This window comes from Symphodus melops (assembly GCF_947650265.1).
Source record: "Symphodus melops genome assembly, chromosome: 5".
Taxonomy (NCBI): Eukaryota; Metazoa; Chordata; class Actinopteri; order Labriformes; family Labridae; genus Symphodus; species Symphodus melops.
In genome coordinates, this window is record NC_136695.1 from 26162082 (window position 1) to 26188961 (window position 26880).

At 39.6% G+C, this 26880-nt stretch overlaps 3 protein-coding genes across 3 annotated transcripts; all 3 read right to left on the reverse strand.

Annotated features, from left to right (window-relative positions):
* Nucleotides 1–1788: 1788 nt before the first annotated feature.
* On the reverse strand, nucleotides 1789–24050 carry LOC306824521 (uncharacterized protein). The gene is made up of 4 exons (XM_079344699.1): nucleotides 23808–24050; nucleotides 23479–23578; nucleotides 2708–2807; nucleotides 1789–2622 (listed from the first exon to the last, which is right to left on the reverse strand). Exons 1-4 carry the CDS (start codon nucleotides 23923–23925, stop codon nucleotides 2206–2208), a joined length of 735 nt encoding a protein of 244 aa, XP_079200825.1. The 5' UTR covers nucleotides 23926–24050; the 3' UTR covers nucleotides 1789–2205.
* LOC306823278 (B-cell receptor CD22-like) lies at nucleotides 3498–17367 on the reverse strand (the record flags this gene model as incomplete). The annotated part of the gene is made up of 9 exons (XM_079342732.1): nucleotides 3498–3601; nucleotides 4765–5070; nucleotides 6456–6719; nucleotides 7738–8049; nucleotides 8188–8249; nucleotides 15539–15767; nucleotides 16084–16395; nucleotides 16768–16893; nucleotides 17322–17367. 9 exons carry the CDS (start codon nucleotides 17365–17367, stop codon nucleotides 3498–3500), a joined length of 1761 nt encoding a protein of 586 aa, XP_079198858.1.
* LOC306824025 (myelin-associated glycoprotein-like) lies at nucleotides 23937–26880 on the reverse strand (the record flags this gene model as incomplete). Its single annotated transcript, XM_079343982.1, has 6 exons — nucleotides 23937–23981; nucleotides 24064–24113; nucleotides 24365–24625; nucleotides 25918–26229; nucleotides 26369–26728; nucleotides 26868–26880. 6 exons carry the CDS (start codon nucleotides 26878–26880, stop codon nucleotides 23937–23939), a joined length of 1041 nt encoding a protein of 346 aa, XP_079200108.1.

Here is a 26880-nt window from a genome sequence, read left to right on the forward strand (position 1 = left end):
AAAGAGTTGAACTTGAATATATCTGGGGACAATATATTTAAGCGTAATCTTGACTAAAACAACCACTTTCCATGTAAGTACACTTGAATATCTATACTAATCACATGCACAGAGCACACTGCTTACTGCAGGGGTGTTGAGGCCACGCCCCCTACATGCACTGTGCATCCCTCCATCACATGCACAGATCATTTCTAGAACCCTGGACCACACTAAATTCCCATAATTCCCATCAGATCAGCTTTAAAGCCCCCATAAATAACGGACTCTCAACTGGAACTTTTCAAGACTCGATCCACGCTGTTTGTGTCTGTGCGCATGCATGAATAAGATGAGCAGATTTAAGTTGTTTGTTGCAAAAACTAAGTAAGAGGGAAAAACATTTTATACAAAGACAAACCTAATATTAAAATATACCCTGAGATAAATAAAGCTTAATGACCCCACTGACCCTCACCGCGTCTGCATTTATCATCAGTGTGTGGTTACGTGAAAATAATCATTCGATATACATTTGTCACATCTTGCTCTAGTCTGTAGCTTTAAAATTAGCCTGACATACAATATTAAAAAAGCACAGTCTTAAATCTAACACAGCAGGTGCATAACAGCCAGTGCATGTATACACACACACACACACACACACACACACACACACACACACATCTGCAAAATGTGTCGCAGTCCGAAGTAGGCTACAAATTATAACTTTGCAAGTACTTCAGTTAACCTTTTCTTACCCCCTCTCGGTTTAGAAATAACTTATTTGGGAGTTGAGTTGTTTTTATGGACTAAGTTTGGTTTTCATGTTCAGCTGTGATGCTGCTCGCGTCTGTGTGGGAACATAAACTGCAGCATGATAGAATAAATACATTAGCCCGGTTCTATTATCTCTCTGCTTTGGCAGACCATCAACAGGTTCAAATCCTTCACGATCTAAGATCGTTAGATCACACACCACTATCTCAAACTGCTTTTACGCCGCATGTCACACCATTCAGTACCATTCACACATTAGCAGAGGCTGCTATGTAAAGTGACCTTCATACACATTAAAGGAAGATTGTGTGACATCCTACACATAGCAGAAATCTAGTATCTGTAAATATCTCTATGAGTCACGACTGTCTACAGTGAGTGAGACGTGCTGGCTTTGATGATGTCTGGGCCGTATTTACATCATGCTTACAGGACGGGACAGTTTGCTGGCTCATCCCCTTGTGTATGAAAGCTGTTTAGAGGGACTGGAGAAAATAAGAATAACAATGTACTCACTGCTTATTTGAAAGTAAGGCAAGACAAGTTTATTTATATATATCACATTTCAAGAACAAGCCAATTCGAGTTGCATCACACAAGACATAACCATGACGAAAGAAAAGACACATTTAAAATTTAGAAATCACAGAAATGATTAAATATGAAAATATTTTAAAAAGTAATGGAATCAAGAATTACGGTGCAGAATGAAAGATTAACATCTTAATAAAGTAATTTAGTTAAAGGCAGCAGTAAACAGGTGTTTTTAACCTGGATTTAAAGAAGCTGAATGTTTCAGCAGACGTGCAGTTTGTTCTACAGATTTAAGGAGCACAGAAACTGTACGCCGCTTCTCCCTGTTCCTTTCTGACTCTAGGACAGACAGCAGACCTGGACCAGACGACCTGAGGACGGTTCGTAGTTAATCAGCAGGTCACTCATCTGTTCTGGCCCTATACCATTAAATACCTCAGAACTGGACTGATGTGATCCATTTTCTTGGTTTCGGTGACGATTCTAGCAGCAGTGTTGACGTTTTTGGCAGAGAAGATTTGGCAAGTTTTTCATGGATGCAACCCAAATATTCCATACATCCAAAAAATGCATTTTCTTTACAAATGTGGCATATAAAAGAAATAAACAGGCTTTCCAACTGTATAAGGTTAAAATGCCAAGAAGCTTTGTTACAACAAAGAAATAATCTACCAAACACACATTTCCTTACTTTATGTGTGATGTTTATATACAAAACTATACACAAAGAAAATACAATTTCAACATATTTTTATTTTCTTTTGTGGAAAATGGACTATAATGGACCACAATTAAACTAATATATGAGTAAGACCAACAAAAAAAATCAAGAAAATGTACATACGAAAGAGCACAGCATTAAAACAAATTAGCAAATAGCACTACGAATAAAATCTATGTCTGCATCAGACTCTAGTCTCTAAAATGAACCATGGCATATTCACAGTCAGAGTCCTGTTTCACACTTCTTGGCTTCACTTCGTCGTATAGATTTACCATCTCAACTGCATCGCTCACAAAATTTCTGTCCAATCTTCCCTCCAGGCGTTTCTCCTCCAGATACGAGCTACCTGACTGACTTGTGTCCTCAGAGCCTTTTCCCTTCTTCCCTTTGCTCTTCCAGGTCACACTAGAATAAATCACGTCTCTGCTTTCCTTGTTTTTCTTCTCTGAACTTGTACTGGCATCTTCTGTGTTTTTACGGCTTGAGCTCGGCAAGTTGGTGCTGATTGGCTTTAATATAGTTGCAGGTTGGGGGATTGGGTTGGGATTGGGTTTCTTCAGGTCAGTGGTGTTGACGTAAATGTCCTCATCTATGTTGTTAGGTTCCTACAAATCAAAAGAAAATGTTGTTTGAAAGGTTGTTGCACTTATTTAAAGTTGTAGAAAACTGCTCAAGTCTAACATGAAATACCTCATTTCCTTCTCCATTTGGTAGAAGTTGGCTTACAGCAACTGTGCTGGTGTAAGCTGAGCCCTGACTCTTCAGCAGCTTGTGTTGAGTCCTCTGAGCCCTGAAAAGCAGCAGAGTATAAACCAATGTGAATATTCAGAGTTTTCTTGGATGAAAATGACAAACTCTTACATCATGCCCACCATCATGTAAAAAAGGTCAGCTTCGTACCTTATTGTGAATAACGCAAACACAAATTCACCCCCTCCCGTACACTACACGTGAGACTGAAGCTAATAAGACCCATTTAATTTTTTGCTGTAAAATCTGGAGGCAGCCTTCAGCGAACACTCAACAAACTGTAGGATCTTGAACTTCCACTTCAGTTTAATTTTTCAGTGTTGCTTTGTGTTGCTGCTTGGTTTTTGGCTGAGATTCTTGTAGGGAAAAAAAACTAGCTGTGCGGTTTTATAAACCCTCCCAAAGACTGGGAAACAGTTTTTAAAATTTAAAGCTGATTTCACGTGGTCCTTCTTCAGGCCAAAAGTAATGAAAAAAATGTGAATAATTAATTTAAGTGTATTTGTGGTGCCGACTAGCAAGGCTAACAAAATGTAACTGTTTAGAATAGCTAATCATACACATCCCTTATAGATGTTATGTTGCAGTGAAAGAAGTGTAAAAGTAGATGAGCTTTGGTCTGCTTAATACCAAAAAGCCTTCACTCACATAAAATACAAAACCAAGTAGGAGGTTCTTAAACATTTTGCAGAGTGGTATTCTGTACAGTTTGGTTTGATTTGTTGTTACCCTACCTGTTAATAAAGAGTAGAACACATACTATCACTAGTAGTGCGCATACTACCACAAGGAGGGCGACAATGTTGGCGATGAAGACCGTCGAAGTTATGTGTTCTGAAACATACAAGGGACAGTGCGAGATTATGGTTATGCTGTTATTCAGATGAGATCTTTCGATTATTAAGTTTGAACATATTGTATAAAAAATTAATTATTATAAATCATCAGGTCATATTAAAGCTCTCCAGAGGAAGTTTCTGAAGCCACTTAACCATGTAAAATGCTTTCTTAGTAATACTAATTGTGAGATCAAATTGTGAAATGTGCCGCTAACCATCCATCCATCCATCCATTTTCTACCGCTTATCCGGGGTCGGGTCGCGGGGGCAGCAGTCTAAGCAGAGACACCCAGACTTCCCTCACCCCAGACACCTCCTCCAGCTCTTCCGGTGGGACCCCAAGGCGTTCCCAAGCCAGCCGAGAGACATAGTCTCTCCAGCGTGTCCTGGGTCTACCCCGAGGCCTCCTCCCGGAGGGACATGCCCGGAACACCTCCCTAGGGAGGCGTCCAGGGGGCATCCGGACCAGATGCCCGAACCACCTCAACTGACTCCTCTCGATGTGGAGGAGTAACGGCTCTACTCCGAGCTCCTCCCTGGTGACCGAGCTCCTCACCCTATCTCTAAGGGTGCGCCCAGCCACCCTACGGAGGAAGCCCATTTCGGCCGCTTGTATCCGAGATCTCGTTCTTTCGGTCATGACCCAAAGCTCATGACCATAGGTGAGGGTAGGAACGAAGATCGACCGGTAAATCGAGAGCTTCGCCTTTCGGCTTAGCTCCTTCTTCACCACGACGGACCGATACAGCGACCGCATGACTGCAGACGCCGCACCGATCCGTCTGTCGATCTCGCGCTCCATCTTCCCCCCACTCGTGAACAAGACCCCGAGATACTTAAACTCCTCCACCTGGGGCAAGGACTCCCCACAGACCCGAAGAGGGCAAACCACCTTTTTCCGGTCGAGAACCATGGCCTCAGATTTAGAGGTGCTGATCCTCATCCCAGCCGCCTCACACTCGTTAGCGAACCGCCCCAGTGCACGCTGGAGGTCCGGGTTCGATGGAGCCAACAAGACCACATCATCTGCAAAAAGCAGAGACGAGATCCTGTGGTCCCCGAACCGGACCCCCTCCGGCCCCTGGCTGCGCCTAGAAATTCTGTCCATAAAACCACCACCACTAACCAATAAAAGTTTAACTGAGTTCAGAGACAAACCTTGACTTTCTGCAGATGTTGGAAGGCTGTAGAAAAGAAATATCTGAGAAGCAGATCCCAGAGAGTTTGAGCTGCGACAAAGCACGCTGAAAGGATCCTTCCACTGTGCTTGACTCATGGTGGTGAGGCTCACACTTGTGCCATTTCGATGCTCATGACTGATTGTAAACTCTTCTGAGCGATTGACAGCTAAGCCATCCAAACTCCATTGAAAAGTGGGAGGAGGATTTCCTGTAGACTCACAGGAACAGTTGACCTGGTTTGCAGCTTTGGTGCATTTAGATGAGGGCAGGATCTGTGGAGCGTCTGTAATGGATGTAGGCAAGAGAGACAAGTAGAGAGTCAACTAAAGCCAAACTGTATCAAATTTAAAGAAGTGAAAGATAAGGCCTGTAAAAACAAGATGTATGGTTGTGAGAGTCCAAGTAAATGAGGCATACAGTACTTTCCTCCATATTAATTGGTTTTCTGTTTTTGGACCTGTGTCCACAGAGGGCGCTGTTCACATTGGCAGCGTGTTTTTATCTCTGGAATGACCTGGTAACCACTGTGAAGAACTTCTGCTGTTACAGTGGACATTTTGATCCGGGGTGTGTGTGGGACTTCCGGCTCTGATGGAGCCAGTCTCATGTGCTCACTTTGGACCGTGTCGTCTCTCAACCACCACCTGACGCCCACTAACCACCAACATCGGACTTTGCCGTCCCCACAACCATCACTGTCCTGATTCATACACGCTCCGACCCCGCCTTAGCAGCCAGGAAGTTTGGACAACCGGAAAAGAAATCCTGCTAACATATTATCCCATCTGCTTTTTGCATCTCGAGATAACACTTGTTTTGAATCGGCGGTATGAAAATAATGATTGATGGATTGATTGACTGGAGGACCTGTAGGTTTATTTCATTTCAGTGAACCTGTAACCTTTTGGCCTTTTACTATCGACCTCGGATCAGGAGCATCAGACTTAATTAATCACACCTGTGGTTGTGACATCACCCACTGCAGTAGGCCTGTATGTCACACGCCCACATTCCTCTTTCTAACTGTGTTGTCAGTGACAGTTTATACCATCTTGTATTGCTTTAGTTACCATTGTTCTTTACTTCCAAGTCGATATAAAGAGGAGTGTGTTGGTGTGCAACATACAAACAGTGTGCAGCGGGTGACATCACATCCACAGGTGTTTCATTTAGTATAATGCTCCTGATCTGAGGTAGATTTGTCACAAGGTCTCAGGTTCACTTGGATTCATAAAACCATGTTTGCATACGTAAACATTTGTTGTTTGCACTGCTGCATCAGTTTCATGTTCCAAACCACACGTCGCTGCATGATATCATCTTGGCTCAAATGCTTACGCCGTCATTTATTGCAGTGCATCTGACAAAACATCTCCTTTAAAGGATCAGTATGAATCTAGAACATTTCAAGTGTTGGGGGTACCTGTACTGTTATTGATTTTACAGGGTGATTTTCTGTTGTTTGAGGTTAAATTTGCTCTGACCATATTTGCTCCAATAAAGCATTGTTGTGTAGTTGAATGTTGAAAATGTTCTAATCATCTGTGCAAATTAAAGATGTTTATTATTAACAGGAAGATTATTTACATTTCTATCTTGGTTTTAAAAGACAGCTCAAAAGAAGCCTGACCTACCTGCGTTGATGCAAATGTTTGAAATCATACATACACTGAACATCTATCTGTGTGTTGCTCGATCTTCCAGCTCCCAGTTCATTTTCTGCCCGGCAGAAAACAGGACCACTGTCCCTCGAAGCTTTGATGTTTAAAACACGTCCAGTCCCCATGAGAGTCTCCTGCTCTCCATCAGCTCTGTACCAGGTGAAGTTCTTTACTGCGGGGTTAGCATTAGCACTGCAGGTCAGGGTCACATTTGTGTCTTCTAGCACTGGACCAGAGGGACTGACTGACACTGTGGTCTCTTTGGGTGAATCTGAATAAAGAACAGTGAACAAACGTGTTATTTTAACAAATATATTTATAAATATATAAAATATATAAGTTTTCACATGTTATCCAAAACAACAGCGAAGTTGCTGTCTGACTGTTTTAGACATTTATTTGTGATGAGGGACAGAGAAGAGACTTGATCCTGCTAAACATTAACAGAAACAGCTCGTAGGACTGAAACAGAACGTGAATTCATGCAGAGCTATCACGGTTTGGACTTCACCATTCAGTGCTCTTATTTTCATGTATTCTCGAGTCATGATCAGCCAAGTATCAATATTTTTTTCATCATAATTACAGCAAACATGTTTGTGTTGAGTTGAGCTCAATTTGGCTGACACACTAACAGTTTAGATTGTGAGGTGCATGCAGCCTTTAACAAGGTTTGACTTTTATCACACTGTTGGTCAGTCTGTTGAATCGACTCCCATTGTGTACAAAGAAACAGACTGAAGTGAGATCAACAGACTGAGAAGGTTTTTTTGACTGGAAGACAGAATATGATGTTAGAAAAAGTTTAAATCTATATAGCTGTATATAATACAATTTAATGTAGCACAATTTTCAGTACTTAAAATGATCATTACAACCGCAAGCGGTGATGAAGGGCCCGAAGCAGCCCGTGCATGTTGGGGTGTGATGCCACCGCTGACAGTGAGGCGTGGCCAACCAACAGGCCTTACAGTTTGATTTGTGGAAGAGTGAAAGTTTGTCATGGCAAATTTGGTGAATATTGAATTCTGCTTGGCAGACATAAAAGCATTTTATTTTTCAAAAACTGGCAAAAAAAACCCCCAACAACATCCAAGGAGACATGCAAAGCACAATTTGATATGTTGGACATGTCTAGTACACAGTAACACTGAGCGTCAAACACCTTTCTGAGAAGTTCCTTGAAATAGGTATCCTGTAAACGCCCTCCTGACCTCACCCTTCGCACTTTTCTGTGCTTCACCCTAATGATGTATAAATCATTTCTATCATTATACAAACATACTCACATGTAATATCGACTGTTAAACTGGTGTTCACAGGTGACTCAGTGCTGCCATCTTGTTTCCTGTAGACAGCAGTACAGGAGATTTCCTGTCCATGATGGAGCTGTGATGCGGTGAAGTTCAGCACAGAGATCTTGACTTTAGTTTTGTCCTGCTTCTCCTGCAGGGTCTCCTGACCTTCACCCAGGCCGGGGCTCCATGTCAGATTTGGAGGAAGAGACAGACAGGGAGCTGGAGCAGAGCACGTCAAACTCACTGAGGTTCCCTCCTTCACCTTCAGTGTGGGCGGAGTCAGAGTCGGTGTGGGTGGACGATCTGTTCAGAAGGTCCATAAACATGTATCAGCAGTCATCTCTCTACTATCAAAGGTTTGATTGATCTTCATTTTAAATCAATGATAAGGTCAGAGAACTACGACATGACTGAACTGTTAATAAGTTCACTTTAACCTACCTGTGACTGAAATGGTCATTTGTTCAGAATAACTATATTTCAGAGGATTGTTACATTCCAATCTAAAATAATAGGATTTGTTGTTTTCAGGTTGCATGTTATTCAGGATTGTGGTGCAGTCTTTTTTTTTTAGGTTACCGATCAACTGTCCTTTGATTGTACTCTGTTGTTGATCATTGCTATCAAACACAAACGGGCCTTTGCTGCTGTCTACTCTCCATAATGCTTTACAAGTTGTATCTAAGTTTTTATTATGTTGATCCGGTACGTCAAAGGAGCAGGGGATTGTCACACAGGATCCCTTCAGAACTTGTATAGTCTGTGGCATAAAGACCTCAAACTGTCCACACAGGGCATCTGAAACACAAGAAACAAATCATCATTATAATATACAAGAAACAATTCTTATTCATTTTGAGTTCATGTCTATATCTGTAAAGTATCGCTTTCTTTTTATTTCTTGAAGTCTAATGATTCTGTTTTAATACTAAATGACATTGCTAGAATGCAACCTGTCCTTTAAGAGTGTAATCTGTCTATAAACCGGTCACACATGGTTTGTTCTTATTGAACCCTATAAATACAAAGTGCAATATCCACATTGATAACCATTGTATATACCAGTAACTGTAAATATTGTTTTATCTTCCATACGTAGCTTATTATTCCACCTGGTTCTTGTGCCTAAATTAATAAACAAATCAATGAAGTCAATGATATATTTTATTGTTGCTCTGTTTCTAAATATTTTATCATAGATATAAAATAGTCTTCATGTTATACTCAGATGTTCATGTTATACATGAAAGTTGTAAATGTAAAATCGAATCTCAACATTATGAGTTTGAAAAAAAGAAAGCAGAACACAGTTTAGCTCATGACACTCATCATTTATTTATTTTCCTTTTCCAAATCAAAAAGTCATTTTGACATCTCACCTTGCAGCAGACAGCCAATGAGGAGGAGAGTCAGAGCAGCAGCCATCTTTGTGTTTCACAAGAGGCAGAAAGTCTGCAGAGAAAACATGTAGATCTACAGTTTAGTGTTTTTAGCTCTAAATAAACTTAAACTTCATTTGGAGGCTGTTGTTGAATGTGATCTTTGCAGAAGTTGCAGATGGAGAAATATCTTTAAATATTTAAATCTTCATCAATGTGGAAAAGGTTTGATCCAGAGTTTAATTTAGTAAACTGATCCAACTAAACTAAAAGCCTTCAAGGTGTGCAGCTTCTCAGTAGCTCGGTCCGTAGGGACTTGGGTTGCCGGTTCAAGTCCTGGTGCAGACCAAAAATACAGAAGTTGTTCTTGTAGCTGGAGAGGTCCCAGTGCACAAAACTGCACTGATCCACTCTGTGCACAGAAAAGCAGCCCCACTTTGACATCTCTCCACCAATGCAATCCTGTTTGTGTATGTGTGTGATACGGGCCGATGTGTGTGTGAGAAGCATGTCTCAAAAATAAGAGTATAAACCCACATTTCTCTCAGGTATTTAAAAAAAAAGTGAAGGTTGAAATTTAAATCGTTGCATTTCATTCAATTCAGGTAAAGTAGCTTTCTGAAAAGTAGAAGATGAAATGATAATAAAACATAAAAGAAGAAGTTTGACTTTCTAGCTCAAGGAAAATAGACAAAACAGACAAGACAGTTTCTTGAGTTCAGTTTGTTTACAACCTCTTCAAGGAATCTATTTGATCAGAAATAATACCCTGAAGAAAAACTGCACGAGAGCTTTAAAATGTTCAAAAATTGATCAAAGTGAATGTTTTTTTGTCTGATCAGAACAAAAGCACTTACAGCTGTATTACAAGAAGCATTTTAGGTTGATGTTTTTCATAAAAAGTATAAAGTTAATTAAAAGTGAAATGAAAGTTTCATAAACTTACATTTTCATCAGGTCTTTGTGAGCAGAGAGATGAAGGATGTTTAGAGAAGTGAAGTTCCTCTTCTTTTGGCTTCCTTTCCAAACAGCGTACAATAATTTACTTGTAAATGAGGAAGTCAAATAAAAGTGAACATTCATGCTCACATTGAGTGTTCAGTACTTCTTAAAGGAGTTCATTTTAATGCAATAACGTCTTAATGTAAGAATGTTACATATTGAGATCCACAAACAGGAGGTGACAACTTATTATCCAAACTTATCTGTCGAAGCTTCCTGTCTGATCAGGAAGCATGAAGGCTCCTCTTTCTAATACCAGAATTATCAACCTCACACTTTTAGTAACTTTTTTCACGTTTAAGAAGCTGACCGTGTCTTCTACACTGTTGCAACCAGTACACCAGTATAAAATCCTGACAGGTGACATCATTACTGCGGTTGCAGTGGCCATCATCACACACTAGCTGAGCAACTTTTGCAAGTCTTTTCTCCCTCACGAGGTCATAATCATGCATGTACAGAAAACGATGATCTATTGTTCCGTACGTAAACCTTGTGGAGTGCTCTTTTGATTGAGTCCTTTAATAAAGGCAAAGAGTGACCAGCAGAGTCAGACAGAGAGCTCCCAAGCTAAAAGTCTGTGCTTTACAACTTCACTTTAGGCTGAGAGCTCAACTAGCCAACTGGTGTTCCACATCAACCAAGGCAGTAAATACTGCAGGGTTACCAAACCAGTGTTTGATTTATGTCCACAAACATGCTCGTCTTCTCTTTCTGAGGCTTTCAGAATCAGGTGCTCTGTTTTTTTATTTGCAGCAGTTAATGAGTTTGGTTTGTGTTTGAGGAAGATTGAACATGTGCCTGCTGCAACTGAGTTCACTTTGCTCTATTTGTTACTTTTGAACTTTCATAGAGAATGAAAAGTTGCAGGGCTTTTTTGTTTGTTGATATAGTGAAAATATTGCAATATACAGTATTATAGTAGGTGAGTGTGTAGAAGTTTACAAATGTTCTCCAACATAGACTGTAACACTTTGATGATATAATTTCTGACTTGTTATTGAGTCTGGATTGATCCACACATAGACTTTAAGGTTGTCGTCCGTTCTTCTAATATTGTTAATCTTCAGGGTGCAGTTACCCTCTGTAGCTGCACCCTGGACTGAAGTCCGTCCTCTGAACTGTTGTGCCACTCTAGGAGCATATCTGTCATACACCACAGGATAAGACAGCTTATGGTATTGATAGCAAGTGACCCGAACATGAGCTTTTTTCTGACATGGTACCACAGCACAGCTCCCCTCCACTGCAGTCACTGTTTTAGGTACAGTGACGTTCCAGCTTCTCACCTGCTGCTGCACAGAGAAGCCTTTGTTGGGGGAGAGGAGGAAGAGGAAGGAAGGGTGAAAGGGTTAGCAATGTTGGCAGCAAATGTTTATTGTTTAAAAGTGTGTGTCGTGCAACAGGAAATGAACAGTAAAAGCTGCTTTTGAAAGCTGAGTTTGCTTCAGTATTTACAGACGTTTGTCATGCACAGTAATTATCCTGATTCTTGAAAAGTCCTGTTTTTTTTTTTTTTTTTTTTTTTTTTTAATAATATTAATAATATATTACAAACATTACTGATGTAGCACCTTAAAAACAGATGTTTACAAGTTGCTTTGAAGGCCATTGAAAAAAAAGTCTCTAGATACTTCCGGTCAAACTCCAAACGTTATTCTTTGTAAATCTGGAAATAAATGAGTTTATCTTTGGGTGTCATAGTGTTGACAGTCTGAATCATAACTGTAAATGTTTACATACATTGTGGTCAGTATGTTGCCTTATTGTGAAGTAACAGCCAAAGATAGAAATCTAGAGAGAAAAAGAAGAGATGACTTGCATCAAACAGATCAGGCTCGAGTCAAACCTTTGTTACTGAGACATTTATTTATTTACACAAGATCTTCATTAGTTTTTTCCTTTGTAACTATTCTTCTAAAGTACACTCAAAATGATCAACTGAGACCACACAATGAAACTGTTTTTGTTATTATTGGTGAATAAATTGTAACATTCCTGTTCCACTTGTATTATATGATATGTGGTGGTTTTGTCAATGGTACAAAGAATCACAGTTTGAACATAGCTGATAGGCGCTGCTGAGGGACTTTCAAATTCTTCCCTTGATTTGGTTGACATTAGATGAATATTTTGTTGTTTCCCTTCCTGAAACCGAAATGAAGACGCACAGTGACTGCGGAGTCAGACTGATCCAGTCTGGCTCATTCTGAAAGAAATTTCATTCCGATCGAGAGGTGTGGTTCATGCCGATCTTTGTTCAAATCAGGATCTATGTACACGCTGGATCTGATCGTGTCTGCCTGACTGGGGTCAAATGGTTCTGACTGCATGCATCACTATGTGGTACAGGGACTGCACTGCCCACAACCGCAAAACCCTGCAACGCATAATGAACACAGCAGGCAAAATCACTGGCATCTCACTCCCTTTCTACTGTTAGTTTACAACGAGGCTCAGAGATAAACAATTTTTCTGTATGTCCAGCACATGTTAACAAACTGACAATAAAGATAACCTTGACCTTGACAAAATTACTATCGGAAGACATTAGCAAAATCTAGAATACATTTGGATCAACCCCAGCAAAAGTTCTCATAGATGAAAAAAGATTGAAAAAAGCACACAGCTAGGATAACCAAGGAGTGGCTCCGTAAGAAGCAGATCAAGGTTCTGGAGTGGCCTAGCAAGTCTCCAGACCTAAATCCAATAGAAAACCTGACAGATCGAGAGAAGATCTGTGTGGAGGAGTGGGCCAAAATCCCTGCTGCAGTGGGTGCAAACCTGGTCAAGAACCCCAGGAAACATTTGAGCTCTATAATTGCAAACAAAGGCTTCTGTATCAAATATTAACACTGATTTTCTCAGGTGTTTAAATACTTATGTGTAGCAATAAAATACAAATAAATTATATAAAAATCATACGATGTAATTTCCTGAATTTAAAAAAAAAAAGAAGTCTGTCTGTAACAGTGGAAATGCATTGCGATTAAGTATTTTTCCTCGACAAAGTGGTCCTGACTGAACTGTAATCTATGTCTGCATCACACTCTAGTCTGTAAAATGAACCATGGCATATTCACAGTCAGAGTCCTGTTTCACACTTCTTGGCTTCACTTCGTCGTATAGAGTTACCATCTCAACTGCATCGCTCACAAAATGTCTGTCCAATCCTCCCTGACTTGTGTCCTCAGAGCTTCCTCCCTCCTTCTTCCCTTTGCTCCTCCAGGTCACACTAGTGTAAATCACATCTCTGCTTTCCTTGTTTTTCATCTCTGAACTTGTGCTGGCATCTTCTGTGTTGTTTTGGCTCAAGCTTGGTGAGTTGGTGCTGATTGGCTCAGAGAAAGTTGCAGGTTGGGTGGCAGCTGGTTTCTTCAGCTCAGTTCTGTTGACGTAAATGTGCTCATGTGTTTTGTTGGGTTCCTACAATTCAAAAGAAAATGTTGGTTGGAAGGTGATTCTGCTTATTAAGGTCACATTAAGTAAAAAACTTCTGGATTCAAAGTATCAAAATACCTCATTTCCTTCTCCACTTGTTTCAAGTTGGCTTACAGTAACTGTGCTGGTGTTAGCTGAGCCCTGACTCTTCAGCCGGTTAAGTTGAGTCCTCTGAGCCCTGAAAAGCAGCAGAGTATAAACCAACAAGAACATTCTGAAAACATCTTTGTTTTTCCGCAGGTTAACTTTCACATGCCTGTGATTTTTACAAATTGCTCAGGTCAAGATACGATACGTTAATATGACACAGCCAACAGACAACTACATCTGGTTCAAAATACAGTCAAACCTTCCTGCGCTATGAAATGCCATTTGTCTTGTACAAATCTAGGTAGTGGAGCATTAGCCGGTAAAGGCAGAGTCAGTAATTTTCTAAAACTAGCATGATTTTGAAAGTAGCATTCCCTCAGTGCTCAGTCTGCACCCCACCCCCTCCCCTGTGTGCCTCCTAAAAAAGACGCTGACCTCAGCTCTTTTTGAGTGTGGGCTCTTGCATACGTGGGGTAGAAAACGAGCAGGGAGCAAGGGAGGCGTTATTGGTTCATAGAAATGGCATCCTGTGCAGACATTTGCCAAAGTTTTTACAGGCTTACAACTGCTGCAGATGATTGATTTTCTTCTTTTCTGAAGACAATTTCAAACAAAATCTTAAAGTGTTACCAGAGCAAATGACCAACCCTGCCTTTAACTGGTGCTATAGTTACATGTATAAAGTAGCGTTTCAACATCTGCATTCTTATGTGTGCATGTGCAGCGGTCACAGTGCAGAACAGACTCTGTCAAGTAAAGGAAATATTCATGAACACTTCATGCCATCACTTTTTTGCTGCTGAAAATAAAAATCCAAGTGGGAGGTTCTTAAACATTTTGCAGAGTGGTATTCTGTACAGTTTGGTTGGATTTGTTACCCTACCTGTTAATAAAGAATAGGACACATACTATCACTAGTATTGCACAGACTACCACTAGGAGGGCGACAATGGTGGCGATGAAGACTCTCAAAAACATGTAATCTGAAACATACAAGGGACAATATGAGATTATTAGTTATTCAGACAAGATCATTAGTTTAATGACCAGTGTATTGGAACAGCTCCACACTTTTCTGTCACCTCTTTATTGTCTCCACAGGGAAATTTGCAGCCGGAAACAGACAAATACATCAACAAAACTCAGGAATAAGATCCATCACTGACCAATCAAAATCAAGCACTTCTGATATCAGCTGTGTCAACAATTATAGCGAATGACAAACTAATCAGACTTATCGTTTCGCAGGTAGAGTTGAAGAATGATCTATTTGACTGTACTTTGTTCAGTAACTGATCAAAATAACAAACTATAAGTCCTGAAAAGAATCTGTTCGCCCCTTTATGGCAATTTCCATTATGTGTTAGCCTCAAGCTAACAAACGAAGATGTACTCCCCGGTCTATCTGTGAGAAATGAGTCACTGGCTGGTAATGTTTATTTAAATCATTGCCGGTAAATTAGAATAGTATTTTTACTTGATACGCACATTCCTACGAAGTAGACCAGTTTCTTCTCTTCATTTACCACACTATAATTATTTTCATAGATACATGTGCTTATCTCCTGATTGATACCATCCTTTATTTGGTTAATGAATTTTTTTTTTCATGTGATTCTAACACATGTCAGGCAATCCTTGATGACATTGCTCATTTCAGAATAAAACAAAACGCTGTTCCCTCGCTTGACAACAATACAAGACATCCAACAAAAGGTCATTATCGACAAAAGGCACTTTTCATGAATACACAATTTCCAATCAAAGTTTACTTAAATTAACAATCAGTCAATAGAAGTCAGACATGTTCATACATTTTGAAAAATGTCACTGATGAATGATACCTACAGTGTACTTCTATTTGGATTGTGTTTGATTGCCCGGTTCCCAGATCATTTTCAGCCTTGCAGAAAAAAGAGGGACTCTCTCCAGAGGCTTTGATGATTAAAACACGTCCAGTCCCCATGAGAGTCTCCTGCTCTCCATCAGCTCTGTACCAGGTGAAGTTTACAGCAGGGTTAGCATTAGCACTGCAGGTCAGGGTCACATTTGTGTCTTCATTCACTGGACCAGAGGGACTGACTGACACTGTGGTCTCTTTGGGTGGATCTGAAAAAAGAACAAAGAAAAAAACGTTTTTAATATGTATTTTATTTGTGAAGGGGAAGAGAGAAGAGAGTTATGGTTTTAGGAATAGCAAAGAGAATTCCCATAATTCCCCCGCTGGCTTTGACGTCATCTTTTGTAATCATAGCATTGATTGATAGCTTCCTGGCGGCAAAATCTAGATATTATGTAAATGGGAGAATTAAGTTCAGTGTTACATTTGTTTATAATCAGATATTTACTGATAAATCAAACTGATTACTAAACAACAAACAAAACAAAAGGTGTATAAATCATTTCAGAAGACAAACATACTCACATGTAATATCAGCTGTTAAACTGGTGTTCACAGGTGACTCAGTGCTGCCATCTTGTTTCCTGTAGACAGCAGTACAGGAGATTTCCTGTCCATGATGGAGCTGTGATGCGGTGAAGTTCAGCACAGAGATCTTGACTTTAGTTTTGTCCTGCTTCTCCTGCAGGGTCTCCTGACCTTCACCCAGGCCGGGGCTCCATGTCAGATTTGGAGGAAGAGACAGACAGGGAGCTGGAGCAGAGCACGTCAAACTCACTGAGGTTCCCTCCTTCACCTTCAGTGTGGGCGGAGTCAGAGTCGGTGTGGGTGGACGATCTGTTCAGAAGGTCCATAAACATGTATCAGCAGTCATCTCTCTACCATCAAAGGTTTGATTGATCTTTATTTAAATCAATGATAAGGTCAGAGAACTACGACATGACTGAACTGTTAATAAGTTGACTTTCAACCTACCTGTGACTGATATGGTAGTGTGTTTAGGTAAAATAAATTTCAGAGGATCGTCACATTCCAATCTAAAATAATAGTTTTGGCTGTTTTCAGGTTGCATGTCATTCAGGATTGTGGTGCAGTCTTTTTTTGTCAGGTTACCGATCAACTGTCCTTTGATTTTACTCTGTTGTGGATTACTGCTATTAAACACAATAGGGCCAAATCTGTCAGGTTTTTCTTTCCATAATGCTTTACAAGTGCTATCTAAGTTTACATTATATCGATCCTCTACGTCAAAGGAGCAGGGGATTGTCACACAGGATCCCTTCAGGACTTGTATAGTCTGTGGCACATTGACCTCAAACTGTCCACACAGGGCATCTGAAACACAAGAAACAAATCCTCATTATAATATACAGAAAACAATTCTTATTCATTTTGAGTTCATAATGTCTATATCTGTAAAATATCGCTGTCTTTTTATTTCTTGAAGTCTAATGATTCTGTTTTAATACTCAATGAGTTCATCGCATGTGTCTCTGTTAAAATAACAAACAAATCAATGAAGTCAATGATATAATTTATTGTTGCTCTGTTTCTAAAAATCTTTTCACAGATAGAATAGTCTTCATGTAAAACTGAGGTTTCATCATTTTCACACCGCTTTTTGATACATTAAAGTTGTAAATGTAAAATCGAATCTCAACATTATGAGTTTGAAAAAAGAAAGCAGAACACAGTTTAGCTCATGACACTCATTATTTATTTATTTTCCTTTTCCAAATCAAAAAGTAATTTTGACATCTCACCTTGTAGCAGACAGCCAATGAGGAGGAGAGTCAGAGCAGCAGCCATCTTTGTGTTTCACAAGAGGCAGAAAGTCTGCAGAGAAAACATGTCGATCTACAGTTTAGGGTTTTTAGCTCTAAATAAACTTAAGCTTCATTTGGATTCAGTTGTTGAATGTGATCTTTGCAGAAGTTGCAGATGGAGAAATATCTTTAAATATTGAAATCTTCATCAATGTGGAAAAGGTTTGATCCAGAGTTTAATTCACTAAACTGATCCAACTAAACTAAAAGCCTTCAAGGTGTGCAGCTTCTCATTTAAAGGTTGAAATGAAAATCAGTCTGCATTCAATTCAGGTAAAGTAGGTCATTACTGAAACGTAGAAGATGAAATTATTGTAAAATATAAAAACAGAAAGTTTGACTGTCCACCTCCAGAAACAAATCATCACCTTGTTAAAATATTTGCCCAAGTCATTTTTTTGAGAAAAAAACCCATTATTATTATTATTGTGCCTAAATCAACTCCTTATGATGCTGGCTACCTCTGGTAAAATTGCCTATAACCTCAGTTAAACAGATCATGTGATATACACCTTTAATCTAATGGCCTACGTCAAGAGTATGACTCTTGATGTAGGCCAGGACAATGTGACTTAAGCAACATAAAACAGCCCAAGTCACAGACACATGCTAAAAAAGTCCTATCTTTTTCTCATGTTACATAATTGACAAATATTGTTATTAGTATGTCAATAGTGATCTGTTTTCATTACCTTGTTGAGTAAAATAATTTAAAAATATCATATATTCAACATCTTTCATTCCTTCAGTTTGTTTACAACCTCTTCAAGGAATCTGTTAGATCAGAAATAATACCCTGAAGAAAAACCACACGAGAGCTTTAAAATGTTCAAAAATTGATCAGAGTGAATGTTTTTGTTTCTCCCATGTTTGTCTGATCAGAACAAATTCAATAAGCATTTTGGGTTGATGGTTTTCAGAAAAGGTATAAAGTTAATTAAAAGTCATAAAATTATTGATTATAAACTTACGTTTTTGCCAGGTCTGTATGAGCAGAGTGGTGAAGGATGTTTAGAGAAGTGAAGTTCCTCTTCTTTTGGCCACCTTTCCAAAAAGCATGCAATAATTTACTTGTAAATGAGGAAGTCAAATCAAAGTGAACATTCATGTTCACACTGTGTTAAGTATTCTTTTCTAAATTTATTTTTAATGTAATAACGCCTTGATGTAATTTGACTGGAATGAGATCCACAGACAGGAGGTGACATCTTATCAAAACTTTTCTGCTTTCTGTGCTTTTTGAGGTTTTGGAGTTTGGGTTTAGTTTTGAGTAGTAAGTGTTCGTTTTAACTTTTTGTTATAATGAATGTTTTCTTTCTGCAATTCAGTCCCACTCCTTTGTTTTTCAAGCCGCTTGACGTTTCAAGCTTTTAAAGAGAAAAATGGGAAAGTTGCAGGGCTTTTTTGTTTGTTGATATAGTGAAAATATTGCAATATATTATAGTTGGTGAGTGTGTAGAAGTTTACAAATGTTCTCCAACATAGACTGTAACACTTTGATGATATAATTTCTGACTTGTTATTGTGTCTGGATTGATCCACACATAGACTTTAAGGTTGTTGTCCGTTCTTCTAATATTGTTAATCTTCAGGGTGCAGTTACCCTCTGTAGCTGCACCCTGGACTGAAGTGCGTCCTCTGAACTGTTGTGCCACTCTAGGAGCAAGTCTGTCATACACCACAGGATAAGACAGCTTATGGTATTGATACCAAGTGACCCGAACATGAGCTTTTGTCTGACATGGTACCACAGCACAGCTCCCCTCCACTGCAGTCACTGTTTTAGGTACAGTGATGTTCCAGCTTCTCACCTGCTGCAGCACAGAGAAGCCTTTGTTGGGGGAGAGGAGGAAGAGGAAGGAAGGGTGAAAGGGTTGGCACATGTTTATTGTTCAGTAAAGTACGGCTGATGACAAAGAAAAGTGTGTCGTGCAACAGGAAACGAACAATGAAAGCTGCTTTTGAAAGCTGAGTTTGCTTCAGTATTTACAGACGTTTGTCATGCAGTCATTTTACATGAGCTGTCACTCACACTCGTTTCCTTTGGTGAGGTTATGCTTCAGAACAAAACATCTAAAAACACTTTATTAGGGATGATGACCACTCGAAAACATCTATTTGCAGATTTTCTGATATTGATAATATAAACTAGTTGTGCAGCTGATCTGAAAATTAAAAAAAAGGACGTTTTTTGGCCTTTGTTATATGACAAATTAATAAACAGTGGTGATTCTGTGGTATTTAATAGAATAACTTTTGTCATCCTGATTCCTGACAAGTCCTTCTTTTTACAATTATTAGAATAATAAATTACAAACATTGATGTAGCACCTTAAAAACAGATCCTTTTAACGACAATGAAAAGGCACTGATTGGGATTCTGAGCAGTAAAAAGTGTCTAGTTATGTCCAGTCGTTATTAAACGTTATGTAAATAAATTAGTTTATCTTTAGTAGCCATCGTGTTTACAGTCTGCATCATAAATATCTGTTTACAGACATTGTGGTCAGTATGTTCCCGTATTGTGAAGTAACAGCTAAAGATAGAAAGAGGAGTCTAGACAGAAAAAGAAGCGATGACATCAAACAGATCAGGCTCGAGTCAAACATTTATTTACACAAGATCTTCATTAGTTTTTTCCTTTGTAACTATTCTTCTAAAGTACACTCAAAATGATCAACTGAGACCACACAATGAAACTGTTTTTGTTATTATTGGTGAATAAATTGTAACTTTCCTGTTCCACTTGTATTATATGATATGTGGTGGTTTTGTCAATGGTACAAAGAACCACAGTTTGAACATAGCCGATCAAACGCTGCTGAGGAAGTTTTAATAGCTGCACTCGATTTGGTTGACATGAAATTAATATTTTGTTGATTCCCTTCCTGAAACTGAAATGAAGACACACAGTGACTTCACTTCTCTTCTGCTGGTTAGCTCCAGTTTTTTTAAAAAGTTGCGTCAACGCTGAAGGCATTTCATCCTTAATTAATTGACAAGAACTACTTAAGACCCAAAATCATTGAGCACAAAATTACTATTTGAAGACACAATACAAAATGTACAATACATTTGGAACAACATTAATCGCCTTCTCATGTCCCTCCTTCATAACAGTACCACCATCTTCGTCAACACCCTGGTTACATCCTGCATTGACAACTGCCACTCCTCTTCTGTGCTTAAAGCCCGCTTGCAAAGGGGAAAACAAATTGTCTTCAGCCAATGCTACGGATAGCACCCCCAAGACAACCGCTTTAAGCCACACGGACAACATACAAAAATAAAAAATAAAAAAACTCAACAGCCTCCTTGTGAGGACTGCTGCTACATCCTACACAGGGGAAAAAAATACAAGCTCCCGAAAAATGTTTTCACAACCCTTCTACAGCCACACACTGTATGAGTACATAACCAATCTCCAATAAGCAACCAGTTTAACAATGACTAAAACACACAAGGGAAAACAGAATGTCACTTCTCCAGATTACTACAAAGCAGCTAAACAATCAACATGCTGACTTATTTCCTCATTGGACGAGCCCCCATTTTGTTACGACCAGCTTGTTTAGGTCCTAACAAATAGTGGAGAACCACACAGCCAGTTTGCTTTTAAGTGACATTTGATTATACAATCACCCCAAAACACATGTAGCAGGTTGTTGATCTTGGTGGTCCACCGATGAGAGAGAGAGAGAGAAAGCCTTAGCAGCCCGGCTTATATGCCCTCCCACTCAGCTGTACTTCATCTGCAATCAAAGGAGGTGCTGGTCTCCAAACAACCAGCCGGCACGCCACCTCCAACCACCAGATGACGGCAACAAAATGAAACACAAACCAAAAACATTACCAAGCAAAAACAGGGGCCGTCACACTATCCATAAACTTCAACTGGTCCAGAACTCTGCAGCTCGCGTCATCTCCAGAACCCCCTCTGTCAATCACATCACTCCGTTCCTTCAGCAGCTTCGTTGGCTCCCGGTTAAATTTGCGCATCAACTTCAAAATTCTGCTCCTCACCTTTAAGGCCATCCATGACCTCGCTCCTCTGAACCTCTCTGAACCCCTGCAGATCAACACACCTGACCCACCCGCTCTCAGAGGTCTTCTTCTTCTTCTTCACCTTAACTCACCATACCACCTTCACATCTGTTCACCATGGGGCCCGGAGCTTTCAGTCGATCTGCCCCCCACCTCAGAAACTCCCTCCCACCTCACATCTGTAATATTGACTCTCTCTCCATTTTTAAATCTCATCTCAAAACACATTTTAAAGTGGCATATTCAGTCATTCCTTCCAGTCTTATAACTTAACTAAATCCTGTAATGTGTCTTTTTAATCGTTTTATCGTTCAATCTTTAATGACTTTGTTCATGTCTTGCTTGCCATTGATAAGATAAGATAATCCTTTATTCATCTCGCAAACAGAGACATTTACAATGATGACTATGATGATGCCTGCTCTGTTTCCTGCTTATCTCCCTGCCTCAACCTTTCCCTGTATGCACAGGAAGGGGAAGGAGATCCCAGAACAGTCATTCTACCAAATATAGATGATCGCAATTAAATATTTTTACTTGACAAAGTGGTCCTGACTGAACTGTAATCTATGTCTGCATCACACTCTAGTCTGTAAAATGAACCATGGCATATTCACAGTCAGAGTCCTGTTTCACACTTCTTGGCTTCACTTCGTCGTATAGAGCTACCATCTCAACTGCATTACTCACAAAATGTCTGTCCAATCCTCCCTGACTTGTGTCCTCAGAGCTTCCTCCCTCCTTCTTCCCTTTGCTCCTCCAGGTCACACTCGTGTAAATCACATCTCTACTTTCCTTGTTTTTCATCTCTGAACTTGTACTGGCATCTTCTGTGTTGTTTCGGCTTGAGCTCGGCAAGTTGGTGCTGATTGGCTCAGAGATAGTTGCAGGTTGGGTGGCAGCTGGTTTCTTCAGCTCAGTACTGTTGACGTAAATGTGCTCATGTGTTTTGTTGGGTTCCTACAATTCAAAAGAAAATGTTGGTTGGAAGGTGATTCTGCTTATTTCGGTCACATTAAGTAGAAAACTTCTGGATTCAAAGGTAAAATACCTCATTTCCTTCTCCACGAGTTTCAAGTTGGCTTACAGCAACTGTGCTGGTGTTAGCTGAGCCCTGACTCTTCAGCAGGTTAAGTTGAGTCCTCTGAGCCCTGAAAAGCAGCAGAGTATAAACCAACGAGAAAATACTGAAAACATCTTTGTTTATCCCACTGCTAGTCTAAAGTTGGAAAAATAAATAATCTGAACAGTCCAAATGTCGTCGTTTAAACCTGGTTCACAGCTCATGAGACAGATAGTAGAGGAAAATATGAACACTTCATGCCAGAAAGTTTTTTGCTGCTACATATAAAACGTGCAGGTTTTTCATTCTGTCTTGGCTACACCAGCCTGCAAACACAGGGCTTATTGAGAAGCTGCAAACTGTATCACAGCACACCAATCAGTAAAGAACATGGAGTTAAACATCACATACTGAACCACCTGTGAGCATCCTCTCTTCAGAATAAGGTTATCAACATTTGTTCATCATTTTACACTTTCAGCATGTTTTAAAACGATATCTCTCCAAACCTCCATTATTCTATTGATTGATAGAACCCAATAAAGCTTTACATAACTACAGATCCTCACTCATATTTAATCCCAAAGTTGCTGTGAGCAAAAGGAAGAAAGACAACAGCAGTCAAGCTGAAATGGACAGGTCAGGAAGTACTGATGTTTCTCCAGTCACTTTGGCGTCTCATAAAGCTGCATAGAGTCACGTCAATGTCTCCCAAACAGAAACTGAGCAGAGGACTCGATCAATAACACAAAGACATTGGCAACATTTGACTGATATTGTGAGTCTGAATTTGAAAAATATCACTAACCTGAATCAGTTAACCTGGACTGCTCATAATACTTAAACAATACTGACCATTTCAAAGATTTGAAATTAAAGACACCACATCATCTTTCAAATACATGAAATAAAAACCAAGTAGGAGGTTCTTAAACATTTTGCAGAGTGGTATTCTGTACAGTTTGGTTTGATTTGTTGTTACCCTACCTGTTAATAAAGAGTAGAGCACATACTATCACTAGTAGTGCACATACTATCACTAGGAAGGTGACAATGGAGGCAATGAAGACTGCCAAAGTCATGTGTTCTGAAACATACAAGGGACAATGTGGGAATATGGTTAAACTGTTATTTAGAGGAGATCGTTGGTTCATCAAGTTCATACATATTGTATTATTAACTATTTGTTGTAAGTTGTTATAGCAGGTCATATTGAAACTCTCCAGAGGAAGTTTTAACCATTTAAAAAGCTTTCTTATCAATACTTACTAATTATGAGATTACCAATAAAAGTTTAACTGAGTTCAGAGACAAACCTCGACTTTCTGCAGATGTTGGAAGGCTGTAGAAAAGAAATAGCTGAGAAGCAGATCCCAGAGAGTTTGAGCTGCGACAAAGCACGCTGAAAGGATCCTTCCACTGTGCTTGACTCATGGTGGTGAGGCTCACACGTGTGCCATTTCGATGCTCATGACTGATTGTAGACTCTTCTGAGCGATTGACAGCTAAGCCATCCAAACTCCATTGAAAAGTGGGAGGAGGATTTCCTGTAGACTCACAGGAACAGTTGACCTGGTTTGCAGCTTTGGTGCATTTAGATGAGGGCAGGATCTGTGGAGCGTCTGTAATGGATGTAGGCAAGAGAGACAAGTAGAGAGTAAACTAAAGCCAAACTGTATCAAATTTAATGAAAAGAGAATGTCTCTTGTATCTATTACCTTTTTTCTCCCTTCAGTTACAACAAATGTAAATGGATAAAATGGTCGTGGATACAAAGTTTCCAATCAAAGTAAATTTAAAATGAACTCTAAGCCAATCAAACGAAGAGATTTTCATACATTTTGAAAAAAAGTAACTTATGAATGATACCTACAATATACTTCTATTTGGATTGCATTTGATATCCCAGCTCCCAGTTCATTTTCTGCCCGGCAGAAAAAAGGACCACTGTCCCTCGAAGCTTTGATGTTTAAAACATGTCCAGTCCCCATGAGAGTCTCCTGCTCTCCATCAGCTCTGTACCAGGTGAAGTTTACAGCGGGGTTAGCATTAGCACTGCAGGTCAGGGTCACATTTGTGTCTTCTAGCACTGGACCAGAGGGACTGACTGACACTGTGGTCTCTTTGGGTGAATCTGCAGAGAGAAAAAAGAAATTAATATTTTTTGAATATGTAGTTTATTTGTGAAGAGGAATAGAGAAGAGAGTTATGGCTTCGAAAAACTGAACTAGCCCTGTGTAGCCCACACAAAAGCTAAACATCGATAGAAACAGCTCGTAGGACTGTAACTGTATGTGCACTCGTGCAGAGCCATCACAGTTTAAACTTCACCATTCAGTGCATTCAGTTGTATAATTTGTATTGATATAGTTAAAAGTGCAACATGTAAACTTGCATCATGTTTACATTCAAAAGTTTAACGGGATACTTCACTCGTTCAAGCATGAATCTGAACTGAAATTGGATCATACATGTTGTGGAAATGTGAAATAAATCTTGAAGTTGGTGCCTTCTTGACCGAGAAAAGGCAGAAAGTGTATTTTTGGCTCATGTGGATAAAAGACCACAACTCCCAGAATGCACAGCACCACAGGCCACTCCCACTGAAGCTACACATGTTCTTTACTGATTTTGAGATTTCAGAAGAAATTGGTCTTAGAAATTCTTGGCAGTAAACAGACTCTACCAGGCACCACCAGGCCGTCCAAGCTTGAGCTGGCCTGACCTTCTCGTCCTTACTTCAGCTGACAGGCAGGTTTTGTGCCTCTGTCCTTTTCAGACAAGAAATACAGAGCTTTTCCATCTCAGGGGAAATGAGGGCCAGATACACGACCATTCAAAAATACTGCCAGGTTTCTAATGATACAAAGCTTAATGCAAATGGATGAAGTATCCCTTTAAATTAATTCAAAACCAAACTACTACTTTATTTTATGAATACTTGTTTTTTGGATTACTTACTGGAACTGACAGCTGCCGTACTGTTGCTGTTTGTGTTGCTGTGATTAAACGTCATGTAAATTATACTTGGATACATCGTCAGCAAACATATTGTTTTCCCCAAACCGGTTTCACCCGTTCGTCTTGACCACGTGAAAAGTAAAAACAAAAAGTGTTCTAATATATTTAATTGCAATTCTATCCTATCGTGGTCCCTCTGGTGATTCACAACCCTAATTCCAATGTACAGTTAGCCTATGACATCTACAGTGCAGCGTTGAGAAATTTAACAAATTAAATTTCACTATGATTGTTACCATCTGATTTTGTTTTTTTTAATGGGAGAATTAAGTGGAGAGAAAAAAGACAATCACACATGGCTGTATACATTGCGGCCATGCAAGCAACTGCGAACTGATTACCAAATAACCTACAAAGAAGAAGAATGATGTAAAATCATTTCTATCATTAGACAAACATACTCACATGTAATATCAGCTGTTAAACTGGTGTTCACAGGTGACTCAGTGCTGCCATCTTGTTTCCTGTAGACAGCAGTACAGGAGATTTCCTGTCCATGATGGAGCTGTGATGCGGTGAAGTTCAGCACAGAGATCTTGACTTTAGTTTTGTCCTGCTTCTCCTGCAGGGTCTCCTGACCTTCACCCAGGCCGGGGCTCCATGTCAGATTTGGAGGAAGAGACAGACAGGGAGCTGGAGCAGAGCACGTCAAACTCACTGAGGTTCCCTCCTTCACCTTCAGTGTGGGCGGAGTCAGAGTCGGTGTGGGTGGACGATCTGTTCAGAAGGTCCATAAACATGTATCAGCAGTCATCTCTCTACTATCAAAGGTTTGATTGATCTTCATTTTAAATCAATGATAAGGTCAGAAAACTACTACATGACTGAACTGTTAATAAGTTGACTTTTAACCTACCTGTGACTGAAATGGTAGTGTGTTTAGGTAAAATAAATTTCAGAGGATTGTTACATTCCAATCTAAAATAATAGTTTTTGCTGTTTTCAGGTTGCATGTCATTCAGGATTGTGGTGCAGTCTTTTTTTGTCAGGTCACCGATCACCTGTCCTTTGATTTTACTCTGTTGTGGATTACTGCTATCAAACGCAGTAGGGCCAAACTTGTCATGTTCTTCTTTCCATAATGCTTTACAAGTGCTATCTAAGTTGATATTATATTGATCCTCTACGTCAAAGGAGCAGGGGATTGTCACACAGGATCCCTTCAGAACTTGTATAGCCTGTGGCACATTGACCTCAAACTGTCCACACAGGGCATCTGAAACACAAGAAACAAATCATTATTACAATATACATCTACAAAAACAATTCTTATTCATGTTGAGTTCATAATGTCTATATCTGTAAAGTATCACTGTTTCTTTATTTCTTGAAGTCTAATGATTCTGTTTTAATACTCAATGAGTTCAT

Excerpts from the sequence above, each read along its gene's own strand:
- LOC306824521 (XM_079344699.1), bottom strand. The coding sequence starts at position 23,925 with ATGAGTCAAGCACAGTGGAAGGATCCTTTCAGCGTGCTTTGTCGCAGC. Across the intron at positions 23,579-23,807 it reads AACATCTGCAGAAAGTCGAG|AACACATGACTTTGGCAGTC; the intron begins GTTTGTCTCTGA and ends TGTATGTTTCAG. Across the intron at positions 2,808-23,478 it reads GCTCTACTCTTTATTAACAG|GGCTCAGAGGACTCAACACA; the intron begins GTAGGGTAACAA and ends GCTGCTTTTCAG.